This window comes from Protopterus annectens, chromosome 2.part1 (genome assembly GCF_019279795.1).
Source record: "Protopterus annectens isolate FY-2018-M chromosome 2.part1, PAN1.0, whole genome shotgun sequence".
NCBI lineage: Eukaryota > Metazoa > Chordata > Ceratodontiformes > Protopteridae > Protopterus > Protopterus annectens.
In genome coordinates, this window is record NC_056729.1 from 1957800059 (window position 1) to 1957822801 (window position 22743).

Genomic DNA, 22743 nt, shown 5'->3' on the forward strand with positions numbered 1-22743 from the left:
CCCTAGGGCAAAGGGTACCAAAATTAATAATACTTTTCATTTCCAATTGTGTCGGTTTATGTGTAAATTCATCCCCTTGACAAAAATAGGGTTAGTAAAATAAAGAAGTATCACTACCTTCATGATGTGTAACAAAATGTTCTGCAACCGGGCTTTCTAGCCTGTATCTTCTGATGTCACCCAAATGTTCCATAATTCTTTTCTTTACAGCCCTTTTGGTCTGCCCTGTATACCATTTTACTGAGGGACATCCACATCCTAATATATAAACAACCCCCCTGATTTCACAGTTGTAATAATCCCTAGCCTTATAGACCTTACCATTAATTGTCTTTCCATTTAAATTTCTGATTTTGTTACACACCTTACATCTCCCACAGGGGAAACTACTTGTCCTGCTCTGGTCTTTAGTCCATTTATCAATAGATAACAACTCCCTTAAGTTTTTAAACCTACTGTAGGAAAAAGTCACTCTGTCAGGGAAGATATCTTTCGACTTCTCATCATTTAATATTATAGGCCAAAATCTCTGGCTTAACCATTTAAGAATTTCTAAACAAGGAGAATATCTGTTCACAAAAAATAACCTATCTGGATCTTCTTCCTTGTTCCATTTGTTGCTCTCCCCCTCTACATAGGTAGCTTCTCTCCATCTCCTACTGTGTGTCAATCCCAATTTTATTAACATTTTGTTTTCAGCCCTATTTTATACTTCAGGGCTATACCCTCTACGTAATCACTTGTTCCTAACCTTCCCAAATACATAGCCCAGCCTGCCTCGATCTAAAGTATTATTCACTGTCCTCAGATATTCACCATATGGCAATAAGGATAACAGATGTGGTGCATGCATACTGTCCGCTCTAAGAAAATGATTTACAGCTGTAGTCTTGGTGAAAGGTCGGCATTCTGTGTTGCCTTCCTCACCCATATAGAATTCCAAATCTAAATATTGTATCTTTTCTCTGCTGGTTGTTGTTGTGTCTTTTGGCTTTTCCCGGTTAGGGGTTGCCACAGCAGAACTCCGGTCCGCTAATGACTGGTAGTTGATTTTTACATGCCGACTTACTAGCCCTGATGCACAACCTTCAATGAAGGTACGCCCATTCACGCATGTCTCCACGCAGAAGACGCTCTAGCTGAGAAGTGAACCGGACAGCATCTTACTGTGAGGCAACAATGTAACCTAAACCTATTATTGTGCAACTATTCCCCTTACATATGAATATGAGATCATCTATATATCTCTTAAACAACACAACTTTCTGCTTGTAAAATTCTGTGTTGTATATATAGTCCATCTCAAAATAATTCATAAACAGGATAGCATATGCTGGGGCATACGATGCCCCCATCGCTGTACCTTCCTTTTGCAAAAAATACTGGCTATCAAACCGGAAGCTGTTATCTGTGAGGGAGAACTCTAACAATCATATCACAAAATCAGTACGTGGTCTCTCCCCCATCATTACTCTAACTGCTTCCAAACCCCATCTGTTCTTTATATTAGTATATAAAGAACTGACATCCACACATGCCCGATAGTGGTCCTGAGCCCATTCCATTCCTATCACCATATCTGCCAACTCCTTTCCATTCTTGATATGTGACATTACTCTAGTAAGATAAACTTTCAGTTGGCTGTCCAAAAACATTCCTACATTTTGTAGATAGGCTCCCCTACTGGACACTATGGGCCTTCCAGGAGGCTTTAGAATATTTTTATGTATTTTAGGTATTACTTTAAATATCACATCTTTAGGGTTTTTTATATGTAGTTTTCTAACATCTAATGCATTAAGGAAGCCCAGTCTCTCTCCTCTCTCCAAAATTTCCAGCAATGCACAACTGAACTCCTTAGTCAGGTTCTGGGTTAACAATTTATACACCAATGTGCCCCCTAGCAAATTCATAGCCATACTGTTTTATTGTAATCGGGTCATCACCCCCCAGTTCCCTCCTTTATCTTCCTGTAAAAAAGTATATTTTTCACTACTGGACCTTAAATATTGTAGTGCCTCCCACTGCTCCTTTGTTAAATTAAACTGTATCATCCTCTTTTTAAATGTTTTATATTCAATTTCCATTTGTTGACTCGCCACATTTTCAAAGGTGCAAATACTTGCAGATATTTTGGGGGCATGAAAGAGCTCTTATATGGGACACAGGGTAGCTGTAATTTCCCATATCCTGTATAAAACCCAGCATTATCCAAAGCTATGGAATCCCCCTCACCATCAGAGTACTGTCATCAAAATTTCCTTCACATTCATAGTCATAAACAGACAAATTCAATAGTGAATCACATTCTTCAAAACTGCTATTATGTTCACAAGTATTGTCATTTATTGCAACAGCTTCCACATTATGAACATTTACCCCACATCTTTTATTAAAAAAATGCCCTCAAATGTAACTTACAGCAAAAATGAGTTATTTCCAAAATCAATTCGGCTAGGCTGGGTACAAAAGTTGGGATAAAGTTTACCCCTTTATCCAACAAAGTGACAATATCATTATTTAAAGTCCAATCAGTCAAATTTACCACTTTTAAACTGTCCACAATATTTGTTAATCCTGAGTCCAAAATTGTATTAAATCCTTCCACCGCTCGACTTCTGCCTTTAACCCGCACATTAGTTTCTCCTCTTACGGTTCCTAAAACTTCTGTTACCATTGCTGTTGCTGGAGTTGAAATTCCCCTGTCATCTCTTCCCCTGACCTCTGGAAGCCTCTGAAGTCCCTGAATTTCCTTTCTCCTGTGAGGAGTCCAAACTGCCATCATTCAGATCTTCAAAAGAGACACTCTTCTTACTACCCGATGCAGTTTCACCAGATGACATAGAAGAATAACGTACCTCTTGCTCCTTATCACCAAAATGACGACTCATCAGCCTTCTCCTGGTCTCCTTACGCTACCACAAAAAAATCATGTTACTCTTATAATCATTTAAATTGCGTTGAATTTTACCCTTTTTCTGCATGGTTACTGACTCCTCTACTTTCTCCATCTTGGTTTTAATCTCGTGGCTCTCGGAGTGGAGTGGTTTCTTATTGTGAATTGATGACAGCACTCAGCTTGCAGTCATCTGTAAACTTGGTCAGCCATAGCCCACTAGATTTGGCCTGCACCTCTATCCCAAACAACAGAGGGCCCAAGACTGATCTCTGGGGTGCACCGCTTGTTACGGGTCTACTACTTGAGGTGGCTTCCCCTATTTTGACTAGGTGGGTTTTGTCAGTAAGCCAGTTTGCTACCCATCTGGTAACATATGGATTGGTGCCTATTTGAGAGAGTTTATCTATTATACCTGAGTGGGGAATAGTATTGAAGGCCTTGGCCAGGCCAAGGTAGGCGGTGTGCACCATCTTCCCCTCATCTATGGCCTTGGTGACTGTCTCAAAGAAGTCGACCAAATTTAACAGGCATGCCATCCCCTTGACAAAACCAAACTGTGTCAGATCAAGTGTCTGGAGGTTACCAATGTCCTTCTTAATGAGGTCCATGTTAATTTGCTCCATGGCCTTGTAGATCAGGCTAGTTAGGCTGATGGGTCTACAATTTCCTGGATCAGTGGACGCTCTACCTTTGTGCAAAGGGATGACAGTAACTGTCCCCCACTCAGCTGGGATGAAGCTGGTCCTCAGGGTTTGTTTGAATAGGGTGCCTAATGGTGCTACAAGTTCCTGCCTGAGTTCATGAAGGATGCAGCCTGGGATGTTATCGGGTCTCATGGAGGCTGTATTTTTTGCCTTTGAAAGGTCAGTGATGACTTGCTCCCTAGAGATAAGAGGAGTGGGGCAGGTACTGGGGATGTCCTGTTTTACTGAATGGGGGACAGAGGAGTGAAGTTTTCACTGAACCTGTCTACCAGCAGGTTGGCTATATCTACAGGGTTTGTGTATGTGGTGTCCTTGACCACCAGTTCTGAGCAGATCTGGGTGCTTCCCTTGAGATTGCAGACATATGTGAAGAAAGCCTTATGATTGTCTTTAGTAGATGTGGCCAGTATGGACTTGAAGTTTGTTTTGGAGGATTTCACTAGTGCTCTTATTTGCTTGTTTAGGCTAAGGAGAGATTGCTTCAAATTAAACATCTGCTCCTCCTTGGTCCTGGATAGCTATTTTTTCTCTTTTATTGTAGAGTTTATTTATTGTAGATGTCCACCAGACAAATTTACCCTTCCTTGAGGATGAGGATTTCATCCTGTCTGGTATTCCTGATTTCATGCAGCTATATAAATGCTCATATAGTACTTTGGTGTAAGCTTGGACATATTTGCCAGTTTCTGTGGAGGAGGAGGGAGCTGTGAAGCTGTTTATAACTTCCCTCAAGAGGTTGTAATCAGCTTTGGAGAAGTTTTTTTTTTTTTTTTTTTTACCCTAACTGGGGAGGGGGGGTGGTTGGGTGAGATGGTGACATTGATTGGTGTCTGTTCTTTTCTTATTCTTATGCCTCTCCTGTTTTTTTCTTATCCTTATTCCTCTCCCAGATCTGAAATTCAGGTTGCATGCTTTCAGAAAACATTAACTTTTAGCTGTAAGAAAAAGTGCACTGGCTATCCTTACATAAGACTAAGTTATGCATTAAAGTATAAAGGCTGCTAGGGAAGCTGCTATATCTTATTCACTTCCAATAATTTTTAACTTTATTTTTCATCAAACTAATTCCCATTGTTCCTTTGAACTTTGCATTTCCCTTAGCAAAGAATGCTGAGAACTCTGAAGAACAAATGCTTGCACCACAGACAGCCCGTCTCCATGGAAATGTAGTCAGAAATGAGAATGACAAAAACAGCTAAGAACTCTGCAGATGCATGAAGGAATCTTTGTCACTTTCAGTCAGCACAGAAGAGGGTGTACAATGCAGACTTCTTGACTCCACCTGATTTTGCTAATCGAGAAAAACAAGCTAATATTATTGCATATGCAAGAAACCTAGCACTTCTTGTGGCTTTCGTTATTTTGTCTTACTTTTCAAGCCTACTTGCTTACAAAACACTTGTTTAGTGATTAGGCCAAGGACATTAAGACATTCACTTTTGCAAAAAGTAAGGAAAACATCTCATCTCTACATATAATATAATCAGTGTACTTTTACACTCCATTCCCACCCCAGCAGCCCAAGATCACAGCATATTAACTTAAACTTTGCTTTTGTCAGTCTTCCTTCTCTTATTATATTCTAAAGTCTTTATTTCTTACAACTAAATAAGTACTTTTTTACTTTAATATCTTTATCACATTTAAAATACCCCTGACTACATACTACACAAATCTGCTTTACTATATAACATGCAGTTTATATCACAAAATGTTTTATAGAAATACTGAAAACAAAACTTGTTTTACTTAGTTACTTTTTTCATTTTAGTTTCCTTTTAAACATTAGTAACATAAGGTGGTATGTGTGCTTTACAGTCCCTCCCACAAGTTTAATAAATGTCAATGAAAGCCCACTATTTCTCAGTCACTTTTTTTTTTTTTGCAAAGCTATATTTCTTTATAATCTCACATGTATTCACTAATTTCAGTGTTGATGGTCTTCTTTCTGTTCATCTCCATCTCCCAACACCAAACTCTGGTTCAAGTCCAGGGTACTCCTGATTCTTCTAATCAACTTATGTGCGTTTTTCATTTTTTCAAAAATTTTCCTTTGGAACATTGGAAAAGGTTCACTGGCAAAGTTTCTGTATGAGTCAAGAGAATGAGAAGCAGAAAAACCTGTTGTTTGATGGTTCACTTTATTTTGTTATATAAACTTTTGTATTTTCTCCTTAGTCTGTTCTGCATCAAAAATGTCTTTGATCCTCCAAGAAAAATATTTTGAAGACAGCTGGATACAGCAGCTTGAATCTAATACCTGCCTCCTGTCATTCCACGATTAGTTGAATAATTTTGCTTCTCTTCTTTGTGGTGTACAGTAAATAATAATTTTCCTCAAACACTCCATTTTCTCCAATTTGTAATACTTTGCCATATTGCCACAGTTTTGCCAGAATCAACTTTTTCTGCTGGTATGATTGGATGTTTTCTCAAGGCCTGCTGTAGAGTACCAGTCCAGTTGCTTATTTGTGCTTTCATAAAAATGAATACAGTCTGTTTTTTTCAGTTTCTCTGGTACAGCAGAAAATCTCAGGTTTTCTTTGTGTGGTCTGTCTTCTAACTGTACTGTTGAAACAGCTGTTTCTTAATCAGTTTCATACTCAGCCAGCCTTTTCATCATTTTGACCTCTGATTTTTTTGCAATTTTATCAGTTAATCTGAATAGCTGTTTATAGCTTCTTCCATTTTTTCAAGTTTTGTGTTTTTTACTTGACATACTCCATCAGTGCTTCATTTATTGTAATCATTTGATTTGTTTTTCATCTAAATTACTGGAAGACATATCTTGTACCAGAGTTGAAGCTTGAACTTCTTTTTGCTGAACAGCTGCAGGATTCTTCCCATCAGAGTATTCTCTTTGCCTTATCTAGTTTAGTTTATTTCATGTTTTCTAATTTTTTTCTTTGCTGGCATCCAGACAGTGTACTTAACAGCTAATAACTGGATTTTACTCAAGCTGGCAAAATTGCTGTTGTTGCTCAGTTTATTTTTTCACATTAGGAGAGAAGAGATTAAGCTGCTGATCAGTGTGCAGTCACCATGGAAGTCTCTTTGTATGAATGATTTTTGTGTTTTGTAAAATTGTGCAATGCTATAAACTATTCTGTGTTGAAGAATGCAACCTTTCAGGATAAAACTTTTGGTTCCCTTTGTTTATCTAGTTCAAAATACAGTTTAAGAAGCATTATGTTTTGGCAGCCCAGAGGTCATAAGTCAAATTCATATTGTTACTGTTATTAATTTTTTTAAATCTTCATTGCTGTAGACTTCAGTTAATTCAAGTAGTAGATTGCCAAAAATAAAATGTTTAAACCCAGCTACTGCAATGAGTAAATATATGTGCATTTTTTAACAAACAAGGCACTGCAACAAGACATCCAGGCAAGCAAACATGCCTTGGCTGAAGCAGTCAAAGATATTGAGGCATTCCTGAAGGAGAACGGTGAGAAACTGTCACCTGAACAAAGAGCTGTGCTTGACAAAATGCTGAATGAAGCAAAGGAGAAGTTTGAAGCCCTGCAGCAACAAGCTGAACATTCAAAGAAAGAGCTGGATAAGGCTGTAGCCACTGCAATCAAACAAAAATCTGAGAAGGTAATTGTGTCATGATTGTTAGTTATAAGAGGTCCTGAGTTGAGATCTTTATGGAATGGCCAGGAGTTACAGTATCTGGGTTAAATGTCAAGTGAAACAACTACTGTTTTTGAAGTTATACTGAATTATACTGAATTACAGATTGTAATCTTTGATACATGAGTAGTACAAAAAATGTTTTAAAAAACAAAATAAAACACTATTATATTTTATTCTAAAATGCTATACGTATGAAAATGTTTTTTAAATAATACTTTTGAATGAAAAATAAAACAGATTCCCCCTACTCTTTCTTGTTATAGGGACCTTAAAGAGGAGTAAGTGAAAATATAAATGAAAACGTAAAGTAAAGCAGAACCTTTCCTATATTTTCTTGTGGTCATGTTTTTTTTGTACTCTTAGCCCCTGCTGTCAATCACCAGCCTCTTCCATGGCCAATCAATCTGTTTGTTCCCTGTCATCAGGGTGAGGGTCATCTGGAGCCATCATTCATTTAGCCTTCAAGGGTGGGTCAATGTTCGTTTGTCTTTAGTTTCCCCATTCCTAACTCTCACACTCAGCAAGATGTAGATAAAGGGCATGCAATGGGATGACTGCAGAGGATGTCCCCCATTTTCATAAGGGGCTTTCCATCAACTCATCCCTTCCTCACCTCTTGAGGCAAAAGGGGTGAGCCTCCCAGTCTCCATTAGCAAATTAATACTGCCCAGTGTGCTCTGAGGGCATGCATTCCCTCCCAACCCCTAAAAGAAGTGAGTAGGCCAAACCTGTTCATTCCTCACCCCTCTCTCCCTGGTTTCCTTGGTTGCCTGAGATGTAGTCGAGAATCCTTACCCTGCTTGCTGGGGCCAGGTTGTCCTGTTGTGTTTCTGAGTTACTAGCACTGGGGCCAGGTTGTCCTGTTGTGTTTCTGAGTTACTAGTAAAGTAATGTTTCACAACAGCTAAGCAATTAGAAAAGCTGTATGGAATCATAGAAGGCAGAAACGGTAGTCACATACTTATTGGATGTTCCATTCAGAAAGTGACTACCCCATAAACAATTATATTATTTATCAATAATTCACAACTAGATGTGGGTAACACAGGATTTACCTGCAGTTGGTGTCAATTGATTACAAGGATGAAGCCTGAGTGATTAAGCAAATCCAACTGTGGGTATATCCTTCATTACCCACACAACAAGATTATCACTGTAATACGACATTATACAAGAAAAGATTATATTATTCTTAGTCATTTAAGTAGACCATTCTACATGGTAACCACTGAGCAAGTCACTTAAACCAGACCATGGTATTAGGTCATCCCTAAAAAGAGGACCTTGTGACTGTCGGGCTTTCCTGTTTAATGAGGGAATACAATAAATGAAGTAATGGCATCCATTTAGTTTTAAAATCTTTCTTTACGTGTAATACAGATGTCACAGAGTAGTTCTTGGGACAGCTGCTTTAAGACAGTGAGCTGACAAGTAGAAGTAAACCACAACTTTTTACATGTAAGAGTGAGACATTCTTTTCTAGGGTTCACTGTAGTTGATAACTAGCACACTAGTGGAGGCATTAATGCACACAGTGTAGATCAATAGGTACAACATTAGAAGATCATGCGGGGGGGGGGTGAGAAAATGTTTCCTTGCACCACTGTTACCTTGTTACACAGATGAAATAAAAAAAAAGCAGGCATTATTAAGTGGTTTGTCAGTTTTCTTTGGAGTTTACACAGACAAAATGGCAGAAACTATCCTTCTACTGTGTATTAATGTACAGCAACTTACCTGACCTTTGAGTTAAACCTGTTTTCTCAGAACAGCTAAACAGCATGAAATGTCTAGTGTTGGAAGTACTGCAAGGAAAACATCTGGGCATTTATCTCAATTGTTAAAAAATCTGAGGCAGAATATCTATTGCAGATGATGACAGGGATTTATACAAGAATACAGTCTCAGACCCCTGTGCACAGCTATTCAGCGTGGTATAGATGAATCCTAAATAAGTATAAACTATGCAACATATCAGTGCTTACATGAACCTGAAGTTGATTTTGTTTAATGCATGTATGTTTATTAACCAGGTCAGAGCAGTGATCCACGAGTCTTTTTCAGTCAGACTTGCTCAGAATAATGCAGTTAGGCAAATGAAGGTTGAGGAAGTCAAACTTTGGACCAAAGGAAATACTGTAGCTCTTTATCCTAACTGTCAGGGCTAACTGCCAAACTCTAAAAACAAATGATTGCGTGCTTTTATATAAATCTGTTAGAGAATGTTGCAAACATTGACACATGTCTTATTTTGTCTGGTCTGCTAGGAGATTAAAAATGACAGCTTACTGTTGTTTCCTTCTTTATTTATTCATATCCTACATATTATTCAATAGGTTGCTGCAGTGGAACAGTTTCAGGAAAACAAAGAGAAAATTACCTGTCTCTTGGACTGGCTGTCAACTGTTGACAAGGCAAAAGAGAGTGAAGGGAGGCTAAAAGTACCCATCATTGAGCAGAACGGAACTTGTATTCCAGGCCATGAGAAGACCCAGACTGAAACGGAAGTAGATGACGTGAACGGTAATCTGATGCCACCAGAGCAGCTTTCTGAGACCACCATGGATGGACTTGTAACACCAGTTGAAGAAGACAAGTTGCAAAAGCAATATGAGATGCTCAAAGTAGGTGCCATACGTTAAACAAAGTAGCTTATGTACTGCTATTTTGTTGTGCTAATGATTCTGTATGCTGTTTTTGATTGGTTATAAATAAACTGTAAATAAACATTAGACCGAACTACATTATTCAATATGTTGGCAAAGGCATTACTACTTAAATGCACCATAAAGGTGAGCAGTCATTTATATGAGATATCTGCTTGTATATATATTAGAAGGTTGTTATTGCAGAGTATTTGCATGTGACATACCGATGTCTGATAACATAATTTCAAGTTTCAGTGACTGCTGTCTTGTTTTTAAAAACACTAGTAACACAAGGTATCTGACCCAAATATAGCCAGAGCACTGACAAATGTGTAGGAAAAACTTTCCAAAGTCTTTTATTTCTGTCTCACAATCTAATGAGTCCACACCAAATAACTCTTGTGTTCACTGACCCACCTACCAAACCTGATGGTGCTGTTAAGTGGGCCTAACCATAAAATATCAACAAAAAGGTACATCTCCAAGACAGTCTCAGTCTGTTTAAGACCTTAATGTTGGCAAATAATCCCTTTTTTGATAATTAGGTGCACTGCCTGTTAATACAGATGTCAGCATCCCAATCCAAGTAAATACAGAAGAGCTAAGCAAGTAATCTGCTATTACTTAGGGCGGCACAGTGGATAGCATTTTTCCTCACAGCAACAGGTTCCCTGGTTCGAATCTTGGCTGCGGTGCCTTCTGTGGAGTCTGCATATCTTTGCTGCGTTTGCATGGGCTTCCTCGGGGTGCTCTGGTTTCCTCCCACATTCCAAAGACATGCAGTAGATGGACTGGACATACTAAATTAGCCATAGGTGTGAGTGTGGTGTGGAAGAACTACAGTGGCAGGGCTAGCCACCCACTGGTGTAAACCTTGGCTCTAGATGATTGTCACTGTTGAAGTGACACCCTGACCCCATGTAGAAAAATGGGAAAAGGGGTTGTGGATATACGGATGGATGGACTTAGTGCAAAACAACAGGAAAAGTCAGAGTCTTTCTATTCTTTTCAAATAATCTGGCCTAGGTAAGTACTTTGATCCTAAGACTTCATCAGATATACAATGAAGAATTTTACTATTACATGTATACACTTTGTAACGTAGAATTCCAGGGTGTCAGAGGTTTAACAGTAGCCCAAAGGAGGAAGAGGAGCTGGGACTGGTTTGGGGCCATTTTCAGTAGCAAAACAGAGGAGGATAAAAGCAGACCCTGGACTAGGCGAAAGAAACACCAGAATTTGCATATCGGGTGTGCATCACTACAAAGAGACTGTAAGGTGAAAACAGGATAAGGGCAACTGCAAAACCTCCTGCTACATTAGTTCATGTAAATACAAACATTTTCTTATTATCATGATAGAGGAAGCAGAACTAAATGTCTCCCCTTTTACAAAAGGTAACAAACGTAAACATGCATCCATGTACATGTTGTCAATGTAGCAGTGTGTTTTACTTCTACATTTATTCAACTCATAAGAGAAGAGATCAGCCTGCTTTTATGAGGCTTGTGAGTCCCTTTAAAACTTAGGTAAAAGTGTGCCTTTCTGTAGTTTAAAATATTAAAACAAAATTGTCAGAATATGTCATGTAAGTGGGCGAACTGTTTATTTGTTTTCCATGTCTGAGCCTTTTAATACAGGGCTGAGTGTGCTAAGGCGAACCAAATAGCCATTTACAAAATATCACATTTTGAACCATTTTTAATTATTTCTAATTCAAAATACACATACTTGTAGATTAGACTTTACTAGTGAAAGTAATTGTGGTCCCTCAGGCCATTGCCAGCAGGTCCATTATCTGCAGTGAGTCCAGAAGTTTAAAGTGAGTCCTATTCTTATGAGCCAGATATCCAAATAAAACACTGAGACTCACTGCTGATACTGGGTTGGTGGGTCAGCTTGCACACCGGCGAGGGGGACCAGCATTACTTTCACTAGTAAAGTCTGATGTCTTAATTATGTTGTTTTTTTAATTCTATGCTCAGTACTGTTGAACTGGAGAGTGTGAAGTGTGCTTCGGTAGTGGGGATATTCATTGCATTCATTAGACCTAGACCTCTAGCCTCACTTTCTTTGTCTGTAAAAGCATTCATGTGCTCACATTCCCCACCCGATGCATTACAGCTGTGTATGTGTGTCTGGGAGAAACTGTCTCCCTTAGTAATCTTCCTGAGAAAATTAGAGCAGATGTAGCCTCTCATTCCTACATCATAGTCAACTCTTAACAGTTCAAAACATATTTTAGTAACGTCATACTATCACTAACCAAAAATGACAGAAATACTCCCATAACAATACCTACAGGACTAGTGGAAACTACTTCTGGCCTCTCCATCAAGCTCGTCCAAACCAGCACCATCAAAAAAATGCTAAACATTCACATCCCTCACTGCTGACAATTTGTCTACTGAATATCTAAACTAGCAGGCAATGCTATGTCTTCTCCAGTCTCTCTGTATTAATAAACCACTCCATCACAGGACAGTATGTTCCCAAAATATGGAAGGTTTCCTATTTCATTTCATTACATACAGATGGAACCTCTACAGAACTCTGTAATTACAGGCCAATAGCAATTCTATACCCACTATCCAAAATTCTAGAGAGATGTTTTCACTCACAATTCATGAACTACCTATTAGACAACAACCTACTAGCCAATAGCCAACATGGCTTTCAACCCAATTGCAGTACCACTACCACCCTAATAGATTTCACCAGTACAATCAACGAATTCAGAAGTAATGAACAGCTAGTGTCTTCCATCTTCCTAGATATGTCAAAAGCATTTGACACTGTCTCCCATCAAAAACTTCTCATTGAACTTTCATTCCTAAAACTAAGCCATTCTGTCCTTACATGGTTTCAGAATTACCTATCCAACCGGCAACAAGCCGTCAAATGGCAACGTGATCTCTCTTCTGTGTTACCTGTCACAGTAGGTGTTTCACAGGGCTCAATCCCAGGTCCACTACTTTTCACTATCTTCACCAATAAACTCCATACTACTACCTGCCTAACCACTATCATGCAATATGCAAATTACTCCAGGATTGTCTGTGTTGCGCCATCCCTACCTCAACTCCAAGAAATAACTCAACAGTCCTACTCAGATACAGAGTCTTGGCTCTCTAATATGCAGTTAATTCTTAATCTCAATAAAACTAAATTAATGACCTTTTCAAATAGCAAAACCCTTGAATGTCCATCCCCCTTTCTTATCTGTTCTTCAAACAATACCAAAATAGACTCAGCATCCCACACAAAACTGCTAGGAACCACCACTGATAATAACATGAAATTCAATAAACATGTATCTCTAATTATTAAAAAAGATTCACATAAAACTTGGCTGTCTTTATAGAATCTAACCATATCTCACCATCTCAACTAGGATATCTATTGACAGGGCACACCTGCTTTCGATCCTCCTGTATGCCTCTTCTATCTTCGCCAACCTCAGGAAAACAGACCTAGCTAAGCTTGAAGCCTGCTACAACAAGATTGCTAGATTTACCACCAACTCATCACATAGATCCCATCACTGCATTGCACTTCATCAACTTAACTGGTTAGAACTTCCCAACCTCTTAATCTTAACCCAACACACAACTGCCCATGACTTGATATATCAATCTGAGAAGTGTCCAGCACTTCAAGATCTACTACATCCTTACATCAGTAAATGTCTCTTAAGATCCTCTGACAAATTCCTTCTACAAGTTACAAAATCTAATAAAAGTTTTGGAGATTCATTCTTCCTTAACCGTATCTCCAGGACTTGAAACTTTATCCCTTAACCTATCCTTGCAGCCAAAGAACCTCAGACAGTTCAGAAATCTTTTGAAGACTCGCTTAACTGACTCTTGGCTCTGCTCATGCTCAGCTCGCTGTTAATCCCCATTCCTCCTGTTCCTAATGCTCACCCTTCCCTCTAGTATTTTCCTTGCAGATTTCACCAAGTACTTTATGTACTTATGTATCTACTTATTTATCTACTTTCTGTAGATTTTCAAAGCTAAATGGATATATTGTATCATGTCAAATTGTCCTTAGTATGTAATTGATTGTATACTGCTAGATACTTTAAACATTTTATGTTTAGTATGTATCTTTTGGAACTTCCACTACTATTCTTTGTAAATAATTTGTAACTGTATACTCTGTGCAAATAATGTGTGACTGTTTTACTTGTATGGTTGGAGCTTTTCTCCCCAGTCCTCTGCTGAAAAAGGGCTTTATGTCCAGCCGGACCTTCCTGGTAAATAAATGACAAATAAATAAATATAAGTAGTATAGTCTAAGTGTGGCAGATACTTCCACAACTGTTGATGAGTGTGACAATGCAGTCTTTTTGAATAAGTTTGCAACAGGGGAAATTTCCCTTTATCCGAGTGCGTCGATCTCATATATGATTTTATTAAATAAGGAGATGCAGCCTTAAAGCCCTCTGCATTGGGAAGGTAAGACGGTTTGCTTCCTCAAGAAAGCAGGAGTCAGAATTTGGTCATTAATTGTGTGGAACTCAAGCTCCTTTTTGCTAACATTCATGGACCTTGGAACTGCATATTAAGGCTGTAGCATCAGTTGTAAAATATTAACAAATGAAGTAAGCAAATCAAGGTAACAGGTAATTTCTAAAGTAACACAGTTTCCAGGAATGAAACTGACAAATCAAAGTATTTTACAGAGACAGCAGTTATAGCTTTATATCTAAAATGGAAGAGACGTACAAAGGTATGTCAGAATTCATTAAAAATGTTTGCTAGCTAGAGGAGGGGCATGCTGGATGGAAAGACACTTCCAGATAGATGTTCTGGCGGGTTCCTGTCATTTAATTGACACATAAATGCCAAACCACCAATCGTCCCAAAATAAAGATCAAACAACATAACACCAACCACCAGAAAACACAGAAATCAGACTTTTTTGCATGGGGGCAAGCTCTGTGCTCCCATACACCTCTTGCTAATCATATATACTATCTCCAAGATTACAATGCAGTGTGTAATGGTTAAATTCTCTGATCCCTTCTCTTCTGCGATCTCACACAGCCATTTCAGTTTTTTTTCAACAGGTCAAGATGTGATGATTAGTGGTGCGGCATTCTCAAACGTCGATTAAATGAAATTAACCCACTGTGGCACAGCCTTGTTGAAAAGTAATGCTGTTTGCATTGTGTCTTGATGCTTTTATTAGAAATGTAATATATTTTGGGTAAATAATAAAATGCACAGTAGTTGTGACAAAAGAATCGTTTGGCTGCTGCATTATTGACTGTGTATGCGGTAACAATGGCGTTGCCTTAATCTGGAGAAAGTCATTCTGATGATTTTTTTTAACAGGGGCAACATCAGGAGATCTTGTCAAAACACCAGGATTTTATAATAGCCACACAGTCTGCACAGGCATTGCTAGATAAGCAAGGGAGCAACCTTTCACCTGAAGAGAGGGAGAAACTACAGAACGACCTGAAAAAGCTGAAAGAGCAGTATGACGGAACGTTGACCGAATCAGAACAGAAAATGAAACTGATACAGGCTGTGCAGGAGGAGCTGCACAAATTTGTAGCAGACTACCGTGAGTTTGAAGTCTGGCTGCAGCAGTCCGAGCAAGACCTCGAGACCCAAAAAACTGGTGCTACTGATCTGAATGGTCTAAGGGCAAAACTGCAGAGGCAGAAAAGTTTCTCTGAAGATGTCATTTCTCACAAAGGAGATTTGCGATACATCACTATTTCAGGACAAAGAGTGCTGGAAACTGCTAGGTCCTGCAGTAAAGCTGAGAGCAGTAAAGACCCACAGCACCGCCTGGACACGTCTGCAGCCTGCTCATTAGTGGAAGGTAAACTGGATGCCGCCACAGATCGTTACAAAACTCTTTATTCAAAGGTAAGTGTCATTAAACTTGTTTAAGAGCATGTTTTGCAAATCATTTTGTTAACTATAATTAAAGCTCAGCATTTATTCTTCCAGTGTTATTCTAGTTCCCTGTACACCTTTAACAGCTAGTGCCAACTCATATATGTTATTCATCTGAATTATGTACTAGGCTGATAGGACACCTGTCTGCTCTAGCCTTGGCGCAAGCTTGCCAGTTTGGATCATGAAAGTATTGTTGTTCTACCTGTCAGTTAAAAATGTGTGGTAATTTTTCATTCACAGCAGTGGTTCCTGTCTGCCAAATGTAGTTAGGCCACTCTGTGGCTGTAACATCTCTGATGACATCTTTGGACGGCAGCATATTTCAGAGTTTTGCAGGTGCAGCATTCTATAGTTATAGCAGTTGAAACATTGTGTGTGTGTTATTGTAAGAATGAAATATCCAAAAAAAAGAACTTTTTTCTTTTGTTTTTTGCTGATATCCCTACAGCCATAATATAGCTATCCTTCCTGTATTCCTTGTTGACTTTTTTTTACTCCATAGGCGAGAACCTTACAGCCCATTCATTCCTTTATGGGTGAGGGGTGAACTGCAGGAGTGCTGCTGTCATCCACAGGGATTCAAGTGTTTTCTAATTAGTACTGTTGTTTCCTCTGTGCACATGTCCATTGAAACCCAAGGGGTATGCATGCAATGAGAGCCTGCAGAGGGGAGGGCTATCCTCTGCATCCCCAGTTGATGTTTCCAGAATCAGCCTTGCCCCTTTTGAAAGCAATCATTGATCCCAGACCCCCACTAGGGATTCCAAATGGAGTCCACACCCTCAGAAAAAGACCCTAACCTTCACCCTAGCTAGAGGCACGTAGCCTACACCTCATCAGTCCTGCCTCTCCCTAACTGATCAGTTCTGCTAGTCCCTAGTCTGCTAATCAGACCTAAGATGTCTAGGTCATAGTTGCAGCTTTATCTCTCTATATGCCATGCAGCTACTTAAATATTCCACAAAATTTGAATTGGAACCAATATGATATACTCAAATTCTTAAGGAAACTAAAAAAAAATAAATAACAGACCACACTTACTATACTCAAACGTTATGTAATTAACACAAAGGATAACAATCAGGTCTCAGATAATAACCAAGTGTTATATATTTGGAAAATGGATTTCACAAGTTCACCCAAGAGTGTATCTAAAAGAGGTTTTTCACCCTTTTGGACTATTACATTTAATATATGATGATAAATAAGTAGAACATAAGTGCACAGATAAGTAAAGGATCAGGCTGTTGACCATAACATCAGTTTATTATGTGCTCTCAAACTGAATTATTCTTATTGTGTTTGGCATTCATTCGGTTCCTTGCCAAGCAGTGTGGATGGTACTGCTGATATATGTATTCATTTTTAAAGTAGAACATGGAGCACTATACCCCGTTTGAATTAAAATTTGAATCTATGACACTTGAAAGGAAATACATGAACTTTATTTCTGTGTTTAGTACACACAGGCAGTTTTCTGTATGTTTATAGTAATGTGATATAATACCTAGATTACCTGAGACTGAAAGCCTTCTGCAGTGGATAACTTGGAATGTCATTTTGTGATATCCTCAGCTCAGCACATTTTAAAAATGTCTGTACCCCTTGAACTCAAGGGGTGGTGCACCTCCAGCTGATCCACACACTAGCCTTGGAGGTATCATTAATTCCTTTCTGTCCCTCATTTCATTTCTGCCTCTCTCTCATGTCTTACCTCAAGACTAATATGTGTTGTAGGAAAGTATTTTTATGTTTAATGCTTAAAAAAGGATAAGCATTTGAAATGCACTTGACTCCTTCTGACAGAATCTTTACTGCCTAAGAGAGGGACATGCTGTATAATACTTAATGGGGTCTGTGGAAAAGCCTTTTTTATGGATTGGGACCATAATAGCCTACTTCCAGATTTGACATCAGATCCAAGAGTTACCAGTACTAGCTAAAAGATATGTTGAATATCATTGGAAAAAGTGTTTTCCACCAGTGATTGTAGCCATTTAAAACAAGAGTATAACTTAAGATCAAATTTTAAAAACAAAAAATGCTTAGACTCTCCCCTTTTTCTTTTAACTGTTATTTGGCCTTGAATGTACAAACACTTGCATGCAGGAATAAGTGTTTTCATTATTACCATTTGGGTCTTCATCAAAGTAACCACTGGAAATACCGGGATGCGCTAGAGCAAGTCCCAAAACAAGGAGACTGAATGGCTAAAAAATGGATGTATATATACAAAGTCCGAGCTGGCCATTTCTCAAAATATTCCCTTTTCACCAAGATATGGCCTTCTTGGAGTTGGTAGGGCTTGCCTCACACATCAGGGAGCGCAGGGGGGAGTTGCCCCACTGCAAAACAGAAATTTAGAGGAAAAGGTGATTGGCAGTCCTGTACAGGAGAGCCTTCCTGCTAGCTTTGCTCATAAGGGGGTGTAGCCCCCTTGCTTGACAGGTGAAATTTCATTGTTGTAATATGTAAATGAGCCTTCATTGAGTGACATCATGCATACATTGCCAGTTAATTGACAAGTATGCAAATGAACTTTGTGAATTGGTGCAGGTGATTGACAGGCATGCAAAAGACCCACTGTGAATGTAGAACAGTACCTACCCAGATACGCAGTAGGAAGTCCCGCCTATATCCCATCCACCACCCAACACACCGTGGCATGTTCAAATAAGGAATACTAAAGAAACAACAGTATAAGTCCAAGTTATTTTTTTTGTTTGTTTGTTTTTGCAAGGGGGCAAGCCCTGCTTCACCCCCCCCCCAAGTGTGGGACACAACTCCGAGATGGCACTACATTGAGAAAAAGAGTAAATTTGCACTGCATTTAATTAATGTGGACTTGCAGAACAGACAAGTGAAGTTTGCTGAGATGAACATAGCTCAAAGAGGGCAGTGCTGGGTGTGTGTGTGTGTGCTCCTGCGTGAGTGTCTGTGTATCCTCCCTGTGTTCTTGTGGGTTTCCTCCCACATTCCAATGACATGCAGTAGGTGGATTGGACACTCTAAATTGGCCATAGGTGTGTGTGTGTGTGTGTGTGTGTGTGTGTGTGTGTGTGTGTGTGTGTGTGTGTGTGTGTGTGTGTGTGTGTGTGTGTGTCTGTGGTGTGGAAGAAATACCGTGGAAGGACTACCTACCTTGCAGTGTAAACCCTGGCTCTAGATGAATGCAAATGGGTAAGTGACACCCCGACCCTATCTGTAAAAATGGGAAAAAGCGTTTTTGGATGGATGGATGGGACTTCCAGCTTCTTAAAAAAATAAAAAATAAAATACATCTTACCTCCAATGGAAGCCTCATCTTCTTTCCTCACCCTGCACCCACTCCAAGAACCATTCATGTTACACTTGCGCTTTGTTGGCTTTTCCGTAATGGTTAAGTGTAGTATGACTTTCATGTGACTCGAATGGTCACATCAAGTGCAGCACCTCCCCTAGTGCATCCACTGCACTTTGGCTGCATTAGCTTTAAACAGGGGTGCCTTGGGGCATTTGTACATTTATTTATTCATTTATTTTAGAAATGCTGTGTTTCATTGAACTACAAAATAAGTAAATAGTTGAGGAAAAGTGCCCCTGGAAGATTGGTGCCTTAGGCAGCTGCCTAATTGGTCTATGTGTAAGGCTGGTTGTGATGACAAGGAATCAGTACCAAAGGACAACTAAGAAAATGGTAACTTAGAATTTTACAACACTAGACAATTTACAGAAAATGTACCTGAGGACTGTACCCTGTACTGCTAACAAACTGAGGCAGCTCTTAAATGCGTTATTTCATATATGGTTCACTTCACATTATCTTTTGTAAGATCCCAGTTATTCTCATTAGGGGTAATTTATAATTATCAACCATGGGATGGGTAAGGCCAATCTAACACCAAATGGACTAGGTTAATTTAAGCACCAAAAGGGAAAATGGCTAGGCTTAAAATTTACTATGAGGGCAGCTGGCTTTACTATCACAGTTTTGAAGCCCATAAGCTTGAAACCTGTAATCAAGAGACCATAATATTGAAAGACTGAGATACTAAATACCACATTGTCCAAAAATCTTGAATATTGAAGTGAATCCCCCTACCACTGTGAACCCAGGAACAAGTGGTAACATGGCTCCTGCATGGCTGTGGATCCAGGAATGAGTGCAAGCATGGGTTTTGCATGGGGCAAGTTTGAGGCTACTATGGTTTTCAGCAGTTTGGTCTTTCAGTATTATGGTCTTAGGATTATGGGTTTTAAGCTTGTTATAAGTAAACGTTTGCTTATGTACTTTTAAAACAGAATGTATGCAATTCTGTCATAGGTTCATAGGGTGGTACTAGGCTGTCAGCCCTAGGGCCTATACCAGCCTAGCCATAACAGTTCCCTGGATATTTCTTCCCACAATATTTACTTCCCTGGACCACTGTCTAGCAGGGCGACTGACGTGATCCCCGAGGTGAATTTCCTATCTCCCATCCAATCGTCAAGGTTCATTTTGAAGATGGCCAAGGAGTTGCTCTGCTTGACATGTGTGGGCAGTCTATTCCAGAGTATGGGGAGTCTCTGGGTCAGGAACCCATCCCTCCAGCATCAACATAAAGGCACTTAATTACTTTAGTACAGTCCGACAAATGTAATAATTGATTATTCATTTAGCTAAATGAATTCCTGGTTGAATCTAGCAGCATGGATGCTGAACAGTTTTTTTTTACTTCTCAGTTGTCTTGTGGAAATTTCCATGTAGAAAATTGTGTGTATCAGAAATATACAAATTCTAGAGCATATGAGGGAGGAATATTTATTATGCCTCTTTATGTCTTTTTTTGCCACAAGAAGAGGATTTCTTTTTGCAGCATCACAAATGGCAGGGCGGGTACCTGTACAAGTTCACAACTGTTATTGTTCTAGAATGACCTGATAAATAATATTCTCCATTGCAGGTGATTTTTGAGGGTCTAAGGAGTTAAATAACCCAAGTGCTTTTAATTATCTTGTTACTGGTCTAAAACGTCTTGTAACAATCCAGTATTTGTCGGATATGTTGAGATGTGATCTTGGGCAGTGTTATGCATCTGAAGTATTGGGCAGGTGTTTCAGCACGTGTTGGGGACTATGTCTAGTGTCAGGAAAGCCTTATGCAGCATTTTCCAGGCACAGTCTTCAATGTAGTGATGAAGATTTACAAGGAGCGCTAAATTGCTTTGTCATACAGTTTTGATTCTCATTTGGAAAACATTATAGCAGAGAGCTTTAACATTTGTCAGAGTGCCACACATTTGTTCTTCACCATCATCATCATCAACAACAACCTCTTTTCCCCATTTTTCAGCATGGGGTCAGGGTGTTGCATCAACAATCTTTTTGTTCAGTGCCACTCTCCTAACTTCTGTAACAGTCACGCTTGACTGTCACAGGTCTTCTATCATGCAACCCATCCTTCTCTTTTCTGGGTACCCTTGGTTCCTTTTGTCCTCTTCCTGTCTGTCCTGAATCTCCTTTACATGATGGTCTTCTCCTTTCCTACCCATAGACCCAAACCACCATAATCTGTTCTCTTTAACCATCTTTGCAATTGGAGCTACTTCAGCTTCTGCTCTGATGCCCTAATTTCTTCATCTGTCCCACAGTGTTTATCCTAACAGCCATCTCAGGCACTTCATCTGCATTGACTATAGTTTCTTCAATTGCCTTTACTGCCCAGGTTTCTGAACCACACAGAAGTACTGATAAATGGTAGTTAGCTGCAGCCCCTCTGATTCTAGCTTTGACATCCTGACCCCATGTTGAAAAATGGGGAATATGCATTGACGATGATGATGATGATGCTGTTTTAATCTTTGCTGTACAAAGAACAAATGTGTTGTACTCTGACAAGTTCAGACTTTCCTCCTGCTCAGCCAGCCCTCCCAGATACTTAAAGCTGCTGACTAGCTCCACTATTTTCCATTCTATCTCAGTTCTCAGCTTCTTCTGATTTCCCCCATTTGCTGCTATCACAACTATTTATCTGTACTCAGTTTCACTGCATGTGCCTTCAGTTTTGCATTCCATTCCCCTATAATCTGCAGAAGTGTTTGTTTGTAGCCTGCATGTAGTGCCACATAATCTGGCAGCTTTGTTTATTGCTCCCTGCTGACCGTTTTGCTAATGTAGTCCATTACCAGCATGAACAGAAGTGGGCTCAGAGATGAACCCCATTGCATGTCCAGTCACACTGGGAACCCTTCTATGTGTCCAAACACTATTCATACCTGTGTCATTGAGTCCTTGTTCATAGCATGCACTAATTCTACCAATGTTTCTGAGACTTTAAACCATCTGAAGACTGCCGTAACCAGCCTTCCCAGCACCCTATCACATACCTTCTCCAAGTCTAGGAATGACAAGGCAGATCCCCCCCCCCCATTGCAAACATCAGTCCAGTTTTGCCATATCATGATCCGAATCCACACCTCTCACTTCCCACCCTTGTCTCCACTACTCTGCGTATTTGCCCATCAGTCATCCTCTCCGAACCCCCCCATGCAGTGTGACAGGAGTCTAACACTTCTACCCTGCCCACAACTGTGAATGTCTTTCCTGCGCTTACTTCTGATTTTAAGAATTATTTAAAATATAATTCTTGTATATCAATTTGTAAAAAGCTCCAAACAGAAATAATACTGAAACTTCCTACTGATGATGTATAGAATGCCTGTTTTAATCTGGTTAGACTACCAAGGAAAATCAGAAAAGAATCTCTCTCCCCTTATCTCTCTCTCGCTCTATATATATATATATATATATATATATATATATATATATATATATATATATATATATATATATATATATATATATATATATATATATATATACAGAGAGAAAGAGATATTATAGAACTAGATGTAGATACACACATACAATTCTGTCTTGCATTGTGTTATATATTACCCATGCTAATAGACAGC

At 39.2% G+C, this 22743-nt stretch overlaps 1 protein-coding gene across 3 annotated transcripts in view; it reads left to right on the top strand.

Moving 5' to 3' along the window:
• Positions 1-22743, top strand: part of DST (dystonin) — a 4096730-nt gene that overhangs the window by 2663826 nt on the left and 1410161 nt on the right. For all 3 annotated transcript variants that reach the window (XM_044063350.1, XM_044063347.1, XM_044063348.1), the window contains 3 exons: positions 6967-7200; positions 9576-9863; positions 15233-15778. In XM_044063350.1, the coding sequence (XP_043919285.1) occupies positions 6967-7200; positions 9576-9863; positions 15233-15778 (1068 nt within the window). The remainder of the gene's footprint in view (positions 1-6966; positions 7201-9575; positions 9864-15232; positions 15779-22743) is intronic.